General features: G+C 40.9%; 1 protein-coding gene across 1 annotated transcript; it reads right to left on the minus strand.

The window, feature by feature from the left end:
- Positions 1-1,315: 1,315 nt before the first annotated feature.
- CUNH15orf48 (chromosome unknown C15orf48 homolog) lies at positions 1,316-5,260 on the minus strand. Its single transcript, XM_045901903.2, has 5 exons — positions 5,125-5,260; positions 4,951-5,012; positions 4,696-4,781; positions 3,677-3,737; positions 1,316-1,708 (listed from the first exon to the last, which is right to left on the minus strand). The coding sequence occupies exons 2-5, from the start codon at positions 4,984-4,986 to the stop codon at positions 1,640-1,642; spliced, it is 252 nt and encodes an 83-aa protein (XP_045757859.1). The 5' UTR covers positions 4,987-5,012; positions 5,125-5,260; the 3' UTR covers positions 1,316-1,639.
- Positions 5,261-12,299: the final 7,039 nt, after the last annotated feature.

A 12,299-nucleotide genomic window follows, 5' to 3' on the forward strand; every position in this document is an offset into this window, starting at 1 on the left:
AATTCCTACTTGGTCCCATTTTTAAGAATAGTCAAACTGGGTATTTACCCCAAAGATACAAAAGTAGGGATCCGAAAGGGTACGTGCACCCCAATGCTTATAGCAGCAATATCCACAATAGCCAAACTGTGGAAAGAGCCAAGATGTCCATCGACAGATGAATGGATAAAGAAGATGTGGTATATATATACAATGGAATATTATGTAGCCATCAAAAGGAATGAGATCTTGCCATTTGCAACGACGTGGATGGAACTGGAGGGTATTATGTTGAGTGAAATAAGTCAAACAGAGAAAGACATGTATCATATGATCTCACTGATATGAGGAATTCTTAATCGCAGGAAACAAACTGAGGGTTGCTGGAGTGGGGGGTGGAGTGGGAGGGATGGGGTGACTGGGTGATAGACACTGGGGAGGGTATGTGCTCTGGTAAGCGCTGTGAATTGTGCAAGACTGTTGAATCTCAGATCTGTATCTCTGAAACAAATAATGCAATATATGTTAAGAAAAAAAAAAGAAGAAGAAGGTAGCAGGAGGAGAAGAATGAAGCGGGGAAAATTGGAGGGGTAGACGAACCATGAGAGACGATGGACTCTGAAAAACAAACTGAGGGTTCTAGAGGGGAGGGGGGTGGGAGGATGGGTTAGCCTGGTGGTGGGTATTGAGGAGGGCACATTCTGCATGGAGCACTGGGTGTTATGCACAAACAATGAATCATGGAACACTTCATCTAAAACTAATGATGTAATGTATGGGGATTAACATAAGAATAAAAAAAAAAAAAAGAACAGTCAAGGGGGAGCCCAAGGGCATGTGGGTTTGGTTGCATCTTCAGTCTTCAAGTCACCATTGGCCAGAGTGAAGTAGCCCCATCCTACAGAGTGCAGGCAAAGCTCTCCATTCCCCCCTCCCCAGCCCCCGAGGGAGCACCTCTGTTAGCCTTGGCATCTGCAGGGCCCATTTCAGCATGCCCCACATTCCTACTCACCACCATAATCCCAGCGCTTCCTTCCAAGACCAACTGCCACGCAAGTCTCAGCCCCTATAGCTTCTTTTCCTCATTGTGCTCACCATTTTTTATTCATCTCCCTCCATTTGGTTTTATTCATTGCTTTATCTCATCGGCCCAAGAACGGTGCACAGCTAACACCAGGGACTCAATAAATTTCTGGTGAATGAGTACACTTGCAAGAAGAGTTTACACAGAAATTTGTACTGTGTATTTTTTTAAAAATGAAGCTCCATGCTTCAAAATGTGTTTTTCTCCCATAAAAGGACTTTCTCCTCCATTTAAATATGTATCTTTAAGAAATCTCGCACACGTAGTATTTTATTATAGACAATTTAGTTTACAAATCTTTATACGCTTTAAGGAAAACAATCCGGCATCATAAACATAAAAATTTCAATATGCGAAATTAAATTTACAACAAGAAAATAAGCACGAACTTATTTTTGCACTATGTGGTTATTGCTACACTACCTTTATAATTCCTATCCAGAGTCCGAAAATGTAGTCAAGCCCTAAAAATGTAGCAGAAGCATTTCCGCACACTGGTATCCATAATCTAGTTTGTGCAGCAATGTTTCCACTAGATTCATAGAGTATTCTTTGGAAGAAAGAAGCAAGGGCTGGTCATTTGGTGGCCCTTTGGACTTTCTGCAACTCTTCAATGGGCTTCCACTGTTGGTTGATTGTTAGAAGCTTAAAAAAAAAAAAAAAGAAGAAGGAGGAAAACAAATGTTTTTTAGGATCTGTCCTTCATCCTCATGTACCCTTTTGGGATTTGTCCACACTCCCCTTTGGAAAGAGCATCACCATAATATTTGTAGTCAAAGAACTATCTCTCCCCATCTCTAAAAACATGCACAAAACAGTAATATGGGCTCTAAAGAGCCTTTGGGTTCCTGAGTGTTAATAGGATCCGAAAGAAAGGTCATATATATTTGCCCACTTTCACATAACAGGTTCTAGATTTCTAAGTTTCCCATGGTTTTATGTGAACTATAAGTTCAAACAGTGTGTCTGCCCCCAGTGAGTGGATGTATAATGCTCTAGCACAAGGGCTTGGCACATAGTAGGCGCTTAACCAAACTTCCTCATTGTAATTACTCAACAAAGGTACAAATGATCTAAGTTATGCAATAAGGGAAAAGGGGCAGAGCTGTGGACAGTCCTTGACTTCCAAAAAACTCAAATTCAGAGATTCTCATTTATCCTCACAAGTTTTCTATTGCCCCAGGATCTAAGAGATGTAGGTAGGCTGTTTTCTTTTTCTTTTTTTTGCTATTTTAAAAAAATTTTTTTAATTGAATTCCAGTATCATTAACATACAAAGTTACATTAGTTTCAGGCATACAACAATTCCATACATTACTCGGTGCTCATGATTCAGCAACTCTATACATTACTCAGTACTTACAACAAGTTCACTCCTTAATCCCCATCACCTATTTCCCTCATCCCCCACCCAGTTCCCTCTGGTAACCACCAGTTTGTTCTCTATAGTTAAGAGTCTGTTTCTTGGTTTGCCTCTTTTTTTTTCCTTTGCTCATTTGTTTTGTTTCTTAAATTCCACATGAGTGAAATCATATGGTATTTGTCTTGCTCTGACTTATTTTGCTTAGAGATGCAGGTAGTTTTAAAGATTCTAAATGTCCTTCATTAGGTCCAACTCTGCTATTTGAAAGTTTTGTTAAAAAAAAAAAAATTCCTGGGGCGCCTGGGTGGCTCAGTTGGTTAAGCGACTGCCTTCGGCTCAGGTCATGATCCTGGAGTCCCGGGATCGAGTCCCGCATCCGGCTCCCTGCTCAGCAGGGAGTCTGCTTCTCCCTCTGGCCCTCCCCCCTCTCGTGCTCTCTCTATCTCATTCTCTCTCAAATAAATAAATAAAATCTTAAAAAAAAAAAAATTCCTGAGAGACCTAAGTAGTGTTAGTTCCAACAGACTAAATGTTTCTTACTTCCAAAATATTTAAAATGTTAAAAAATCTTTTCTATAGTCTTCAAAGAATGAGTGACTATTTGCTGATTTTGCTTAAAGAAAAGGCCACTCCTGTTTCCCAGAGCTCCTGTTATTTATCCCAACAGACCTCATATTAACTTTAGATAAATAATAGATACAAGGAGATAATATATTACGGTAATGATGAAAGTTAATATTTGAGTAGGTACTCTGGGCCAGCCACTATGCTAAAGGGTTCTATGTATTTTACATTCTTTAATCCTCCTCACTCTGAGGTACAGTCCTATTACTGAGCCCATTTTAGAGATTCTGAGAGCCTCAGAAAGGCCAGGTTGTCCCAAATCACCTGTGAATAATGGAACAAGGATTTGAACTAGACCTCCAGAACTCCATAGCACTCCCTTTACCACTACACTAAATGGCACTCTAAATGTGAAAGGGATTAAATCCATTTTGCTGACTAGGGCGCTTAAGTTCAGGCTAAATGTAAACCACTTTTTTTTTTTTTAATATTTATTTTAGAGAGAGTACGAGCTGGGGAAGGGGCAGAGGGAGAGAAATTCAAGCAGACTCTGTGCTGAGCACAGAGCCCAGCATGGGGGCTTGATTTCATGACCTTGAGATCATGACCTGAGTGAAATAAAAAGTTGGACACTTAACCACTGAGCCACCCAGGCACCCCGTAAATCACTTTTAATGTAGTAATACCTTTCTAGGTACATTAGGATCCACAGTTTCCCAAGGTTCTGGATTTCTTTTCCGATCAATGCTAGAAATAAAAGAAAGCTGATTAAACACTAAAGTAAGTGAATTTAAACCTACTCTGACACTGGGTCTATAAACATGCTGGGACATCATGGGACAGATCCAGACTGATAAACAGACATTCATCTATTAGTTCACTGACCCTGATGGAAGGTTAGGTAAGGGAACCTCAGGATTTGGCTCAAACATTGAGGACCAATTAATTCCTCTGCTGGGTAGAAGCTCTGTATTCCCTTTGTTGGTCTGGATGGGAGAATGCTCCCATAAACTGAATAGAAATGGGGGTGGAAGTGACAGGATAAGAGCAAGCAAAATATATTCTTGCTCTGGTTTCTAGGACAGGCAGAGGGCTGGGCTTGAACCCTGTAGGTGGTGAACTGCACCGAGCAAGTCCCCTCTGCCAGAGCCTGGCTTTACCCCCCTCCTTTCCAGCCCTGCCCTGGATGAAGATCAGTTTCAAGTTTTTCTCTTCCTCATATTCCAGGACACATGGTATTTTATCTTCTTACAACCATGGTATTTTATCTTCTTACCTAGAGCTGAGGTTAAGTTCACTGTAGACAACTGAATCTATAAACTCTACCGCATTAGGAAAGATCTTCCTGATAAATTGAAATTTTAGATTTTCATTAAAATAATGATTTAAGTTTGATGACAAATATCCCAAAAGATCATTTAAAAACTTTAAATTTCAAAACTTAAGTTAAAAAAATTAAACTTTGCTGCAGAAGTGGAAGAAGGCCAATGGACGAAAGGATATTTAGATACAAGGAACAAACTCATTTTATTAATATCATAATTTAACAGTCTCCTGGTATCAGGAAGCTTTCTAGTCCCGACTCCAAGTTCACAATTTGACATTCTTACCCTGGGGGTGAAACTAGGAAACTGATACCATGCAGTTCATTACTGAGGTTAACCTAACACTGCTAAAAACATTTTTACAAATGATGCCTACTTACATCACATCACTTTTTTGAAGGGAATATACAGCAAAGGACGAAGCTCCACCCGCTGCTGCGGTCATCATCAGCACCAAAGGAATAAGCTAACAAAGAACAGGTTGGGTAAATGTTCCGATGTTTCCAGGTGAAACATATGAAATATAACAGAATAGCTACATACCATTTTATATTTTCTTCAAAATATGCACCACCTTTACATCTTTAAAAAGTAGTTATTTTAAGTCAAGAATTTCAATGGTCTTAAAAACTTACTTCCTTCCTTTTCCTCAGGAGTTGGAAAATGTTCATGATGACTTCACTGTAGAATGCCAAATCTAGAATTAAAAAAAAAATCCAAGATACTGATCAAAACTTCAGTCACTAGGACCCAACGTGGTGAGGACCAACCGGCCAACGTACTCCCCAAGGCAGCCTCGGGCGCCTCACCTGGGAGGCGGGGCCGGGCGACACGCGCGGACGATGCAAACGCTCAGAACCGGATTGGGGCCCGGCGTCCGCACTTATATGCGGATCCCAAACGATGGGCCGGGCCAAGGCACTCTGGTCACGCGGACCGGGCTGGGGGCGTGCGGGGCCTGACTCGCTTTCCCAGCTCAGAGCTGGGCTCCCGGGCGCCCCCTGCAGGACGTCCTGCCCGCGGACGCGATGCAGCCGAACGCGGGCACTGGCGCCCCCTGCCGTCGGGCGTGGTCCTTACCTGCCGCCCGGCGAGAGCTGAGGCTGGCGGTTGGCGCTCGAGACCAGGCCCAGCGCCTGCAAGGGGGTCGCCGCTGAGAACAAACGGAGCTCCGATGGCCAAAGCCTGGGTGAAAACCGAGCCGTCTAAAAGGCGGTCCGGAAAAGGAGCTGCAGAGCCGGGGACAGGGAGACGGTGGGGCTTCCAGGTGCAAGCAGGTAAATTAAAATCAATCCAATCACATCAAAAGCTCCAAAATGTGATGCAGCGCACGTATGGAGATAATTAAAATTAAATTGTAAAATTCATTTCAGAAGAACTCCATGGTGTCCTGATTTGTTCCACTAGAAGATTTTAATTTCCATTCTCCTCCTTCCCCCATTTCTTTAAATGGAAAAAATCAGGAGGTGAGGGAGAAGAAACAGAATCAGCTTTGGAAAGGTTTCCATCTCGGAGACGACACAGTCTTTGCCTTCGTCTTGAGGTCTCCTTTTAACTCGCCCCTCGCAGAGCATGCAGGAGGCTGCAAAAGCACGGAAATAATGCTAACTCTTCCATTAAACCAGGGCCATGTGTCAGACTCTGTGCCAGAATCTTCCCGGCGTTTTTGCAAGGTGAGTATGTTATTTAGGCTCAGAGATGTTCAAGTCCCGTAGCGCGCAAGTGGCGGAGATGTAATTAGAACCCAGGTCTGTCTGGCCCCAACACCGCTGTTCTTCCTGCACCACGCTCTTAGCTACTGCAATTAAGCCAAGAGCACTAGCTCGGTTATTTTAAAATAGTTATTTAAAAACAATTATTTTAAAACTGAAGTTCAAGGGCGCCTGGGTGGCTCAGTCCTTAAGCGTCTGCCTTCAGCTCAGGTCATGATCTCAGTGTCCTGGGATCGAGCCCCGCATCGGGCTCCCTGCTCCACGGGAAGCCTGCTTCTGCCTCTCCCATTCCCCCTGCTCGTGTTCCCTCTCTCACTGTCTCTCTCTCTGTCAAATAAATAAATAAAATCTTTAAAAAAAACAACAACAAACTGAAGTTCAAGCTATGAGTTAAGGTTAAAACGGAAACATGTGGGATGAGGCTCAGTGCGGCTCATTCCGTTGAGCGTCTGCCTTCGGCTCAGGTCATGATCCCAGAGTCCTGGGATCAAGTCCTGCATTGGGCTCCCTGCTTAGCGGGGAGCCTGCTTCTCCGTCTACCTGAAGCTTCCCCTGCTTGTTCTCTGTCTCTCTGACAAATAAATAGATAAAAAATCTTAAAAACAAAACCAAAAAAGGGAAGCATCTTCATGTCCTCTGGAAAGGACCAGTCCCAAATCTGTTTCAACACCATTTTAGTTCTAGGCATGGGCTTTGCAGGGAAACAGAGCTGAGTTCCGAGCCTACCCTGCCACACTTTATCAGCTGAATGACTTCGAGGAAACTACTTAACCTTATGAGTCTCAGTTTATAAATCTGTAAGATGGGGACAAACCTAGCATAGGAGGGGTTTGGAAAAAATGTTAGAATGTATGTAAAGTGAGTGGCATTCTGCCTTGCTTGTAGTAGGTATTCAATAAATAGTAATTATTATTTGCAAAGATTTGTTTTATGTAAGGCAGATCATAAATGTAGCTTCACACCCACTTATTCTGATAAGCAATCTTTACTGTGTAACCTCAGAGCTGTAACTGGAGACATTTTCTGGTTAGTTAGGTTCATTAATCAGTACATCAAAGAAAACTCAACATTAATTCTCTGTGGTTTGTATTGTATAGAATCAAAGGAGCCTTTTAATGCTCCTTCTGCAGGATTTCTAAAACTACTTTTGTCAGAAGTTTCTTTAAAAAGCCTCATTTTTTTTAACAATCAAAGATAAGTGTTTCCAGGAAGGAAGGGAGGAAAAAGGAAGGGAGAGAGAAGGGGAAGGAGGAAGGAAGAAAGACATTTTATAGGACTCTATCATGTCCCCCGGATTAAAATGAGTGTGTAGCCCTTACCCACTGATGACTTTAAACTCAGAGCCCTGTTTTGCCAATGTCCTTTCTTTTCAAAATGCAGTACAGTTTTGTAGTAGTCTAGGCCTTAACCTGGAGACAGGGCACAGTAAATTTAAAAGATTAATAAGATAGGAGTCCCTTACTTCAAGATTCATACAGTTTAGTGCCTGTAAATAACCCCAGGCATGATCTGGCACCAAAGACACGTGATTAATTCTGACTAAGGGAGTCTGAGAAAACTTACAAAAGATAAGGGTATTTATTTGGGGGCAATTAGGGAAACCAAATGCAGACCAGACATGAGAGAATATTAAAGAAGTGTTGTTCATTTTGTTAGGTGTGATAATGGTATTATATTTATGGAAAAAATACCCCCCCTTTTAGAGATTGTATATGGGAATATTTAAGGGCAAAATTTTTTTTTAAGTTAGCTCTAGGCCCAATGTGGGACTTGAATTCACAACCCCGAGATCAACAGTTGCATGCTTTTCCAGCTGAGCCAACCAGGTGCCCGTAAGGAAGAAATATGATGACTGAGATTTACTTTAAAATACTTCTGCTAAAAAACAACAAATAAAACAACAACAAAAAATAAAAACAGAAAAAACAACCTTCTGCTAAAAAACAAAAGAAGTAAATGAAGCAAAATATTAATGATTATTCAGTCTAGGTGATAAGTATGTGGGAATTTGTTACAGTACTCTATTTTATGCTTGAAAATGTTCAGAATAAAATGTTTTAAAAATTCACAAATTATGTGACCTTTAAGACCCATATAACCTTTAAGATCTGCTTATTTCTCCTTGCAGCAATGAAAATTAGACCCAGACAGCCACAATTTCCTTTCTTTAAGTTAATGCCCAAGTTTACTGACCTTGTGGGAGATGCAAGGTCAATATGTAGTTTGTTTTTTCCCAGGATTATTTGCAGGGCAGTTCCCACCCTTCAAACTCTGGCAACCTTTTTAAAGAACCCACTCAGGATACTCACCAGCATCACTCTCCTTGTCTGCTCCAAAGCCTATAATCCACTGGGGGAGCCTCCCCCATCCCACTCCAATTGCCAGTAACGCTAGAACCTTCTCTAGCTGCTGCCAGCCAGGCTTGCAGGGGCATCGAGCTATGGCTGTTTGGCTTCCACTCTAAGAATTTCATCTTAGATTTTAACAAGCCCAGCTCAATCTTTTTTTTTTAAAGATTTTATTTATTTATTTGAGAGAGAATGAGAGAGAGCACATGAGAGGGGGGGAGGGTTAGAGGGAGAAGCAGACTCCCTGCCAAGCAGGGAGCCCGATGCGGGACTCGATCCAGGGACTCCAGGATCATGACCTGAGCCGAAGGCAGTCGCTTAACCGACTGAGCCACTCAGGCGCCCCCCAGCTCAATCTTTACAAGAAAAATATTCTTTAAAATACTATTTTTGGGGCAACCCTCTCAGATCCCGTCCCTCTTTGGGAGCTTTGTACTATTATTCAATAAACTTTGCTTTGCTGCCCACCACTAAATAATAAAATAAAATAAAATACTATTTTTTGTTGAAATTCTTTCTGCCCAGCCTTCAGTGACTACCTAGTTACCAGGTTTAGCAAAAACTGGATTTGTTAAATTTTGGAATGTCTGGGGGTGCACTCTATTGCTTATGGCTGCTAATGTGGCCCAGAAAGGAGTTTGCGCAGAGTGAATAGGGAAAGCTGTTCGCCCTTCTCAGGTGCTTAGCAGCTCAAGTGTTCTTTTGTCACTGATTAAGAACACCGGTTTCACAAGTTGCCCAGAGCATCTCTAAATCCCATTAAAACTGAGCCAAAGACATCCTCGATCTGACTACATTATTTATTGTTTTTCAATGAGAGGAGACACATGGTTTTTGTTCTCGGGGGGCTTCCAAAGTTTTGTTGAGAAGTTATCATTACATCATTGAATACTACATCAAAAACTGATGATGATGATACAGTGGCTAACTGAACATGATAAAAAAAAAAAAGTTATCATTACAATTTAAAAAGACATTTTCAGCCTCTAAACAAAGGGTACTAAATTTCTAGTCTAAGCACTAGAAAACTTTTCTGGGGAAAAACAACTGGTCCACAGCCAGAGTCTGAGGTAAAGGGTTCAGGCCAGCGTGCTGCAGGACTAGGGATGGTGAAGCCCTAATGGCCACCTTGTCCTATAAGATCAATAATTGATAGAAAACATGAATAAAAATTGTCAGAATTCTAATCAGGTTTCTAGGTGTTTTCCCTACTATTCAAAAAGGGTCAGTTTGTTAGAAAAATTTTAATTGAATTATATTTTATCCCTATAAGTAAGACAGCTCTTTTCTTTAATTATCACCCAAATAGGTTTTGCTTAATCAACAGCCCTCCCATCCAAGTACTAACCAGGCCCAACCCTGCTTAGCTTCCGAGATCAGACAAGATCGGTGCGTTCAGGGTGTTAATGATGCAATGTATGGTGATTAACATAATAAAACATAAAAAATAAACCAAAAACAAAAATCAACAGCCCTGGCTCCAGTCAGAAATAGGAAACTTTCCAACAACCGTGTAATATTTATAATTCCATATATGTTGTGCACTATGCTCTCATAGTACCCCGCGCTTCTTTTGAAGCATGTCTCTTTGTTGTATGTAATTCACCACGATTTGTCTGAGGTCTGTGCTCCCAGGTGGCCTGTAGGGCACTTTGTCTCCTCCATTTACAGCCCAGCACCTAGTATGGCGCCTCCCGAGTGAAGAAAGGCTCAGTAAGATGCTTACCAGACTTGGTTAGGTGAGAAAAACAAGTCAAGAGCTACATAGTGCCATGCATTTTTGGTTTTTAGAAAATGATCTATACATGCATAAGGGACTAAAAGATGATATACCTAAGTATTTTCTTTGTGTTATCTGTATTTTCTAACATTTTAATTACTTTTGTTTTAAAAGGAAATAAAAACATACATATAATCTATCTCCTTAAAAGTTGCTTTAATTACAAAAGGAAAAATAATAGCTATATGTAGAGGAATTGGACAATCCTGTGAAGAAATGATCAAAATTAATATCATCGATATGTGTAGCCTCGTGTGTCCCCAGCAGTGATCTCTGAGAACATGGCACTTATGTAGCGCTCCCCTGGTCATGCATAACCTGAATCCATCATGATGCAAAATCAGACAAACACAAATCAGAAGTCAGTCGTTCTATAAAATAGTTGGGTCAGTACTCTTTATTTTTTTTAATTTAAATTCTATTAATTAACCTATAATGTATTATTTGTTTCAGGGGTACAGACCTGTGATTCATCAGTCTTACATAATACCCAGTGCTCATTACAGTACATACCCTCCTCAGTGTCCATCACCCAGCCCCACCCCCCTCCCCTCCAGAAACCCTTAGTTTGTTTCCTAAGATTAAGAGTCTCTTATGGTTTGTCTCCTTCTCTGATTTCATCTTGTTTCATTTTTTCTTCTCTTCCCTTATGATCCTCTGCCTTGTTTCTTAAATTCCACTATCAGTGAGATCATATAATTGTTTCTCTGATTAACTTATTTCATTTAGCATAATACCCTCTAGTTCCATCCACATCAATATAAATGGTTAAGTATTCATCCTTTCTAATGGCTGAGTAATATTTCATTGTTTATGTACCATATCTTCTTTATCCATTTGTCTGTCGATGGACATCTGGGCTCTTTCCATAGTTTGGCTATTGTGGACATTTGCTGTCCTCTTTAAAAAATGTCAAGGTCAAGACTGAGGAACAATTTCAAATCTAAAGACACATGAGAACTAAATGCAATGTATGATCCTAGACTGGATCCCATAACTGGACAAAAATTGCTATTGGGACAATAGATGAAACTCATTGGATAGATTAAAATATTCTACCAATATTAAATTTCCTGAGTTTAATGTACCATAGTTATATAAGAAAATAACCACCGCGGGGCGCCTGGGTGGCTCAGTCAGTTGGGCGTCTGCCTTCGGCTCGGGTCATGGTCCCAGGGTCCTGGGATCGAGCCCCGCATCAGGCTCCCTGCTCCACGGGAAGCCTGCTTCTCCCTCTCCCACTCCCCCTGCTTGTGTTCCCTCTCTCACTGTGTCTCTCTCTGTCAAATAAATAAAATCTTTAAAAAAAAAAAAAAGAAAAGAACCACCTTTATAAGAAATATATATTGAAGGGGTGCCTGGCTGGCTCAGTTAGTGGAGCATGCAACTCTTTTTCTCAGGGTTCTGAGTTCAAGTCCCACAATGGATGTAGAGATTACTTAAAAATAAAATCTCAAGGAAAAAAGAAAAGAAATAAACCCTGAAGTATTGAGGGGTAGAGGGGCATGATGCATAAAATCTATTCTTAAAAATACTGTGTGTGTACATATATGTGTGTGTGTGTATGTATATATAAAAAAGGAGGGAGAAAGCAAATATGGCAAAAGGTTAAAAATTGGTGATTCTGGTTTAAGAGCACATGAGTTCTTTGTATTATTCTTGCAACTTTTCTGTAAGTATGAAATTGTTTCAAAATACAGTTAAAAAAAGCAATCAACCCAAAACAAACAAAAGCAACCACCATTCCCACTATAAAAATCAACATACAGGGGTGCCTGGCTGGATCAGTTGGTAGAATATGCACTCTTGATCTTGGGGTAAAAAATTTGAGCTCCACATTGGGTGTAGAGATTACTTAAAAATAAAATCTTAAAAAAAAAAAAAAATCAGGGGCGCCTGGGTGGCTCAGACGGTTAAGTGTCTGCCTTTGGCTCAGGTCATGATCCCAGGGTCCTGGGATTGATCCCTGCATCGGGCTCCCTGCTCAGCGGGAAGTTGGCTTCTCCCTCCGCCTGCCACTCCCCCTGCTTGTGCTCTCTCTCTGACAGAGTCTTTAAAAAAAAGTCAACATACATATACTTTCTTCCCAAATTATAGTATTTTAATATACTTTTTAGAAATAAGATGAACTTTAGCTTATCAGG

Source organism: Mirounga angustirostris, unplaced genomic scaffold (assembly GCF_029215605.1).
Source record: "Mirounga angustirostris isolate CCGP_5_RB_7025 unplaced genomic scaffold, mMirAng1.0.hap1 SCAF_9, whole genome shotgun sequence".
In the NCBI taxonomy this organism is placed as follows: Eukaryota; Metazoa; Chordata; class Mammalia; order Carnivora; family Phocidae; genus Mirounga; species Mirounga angustirostris.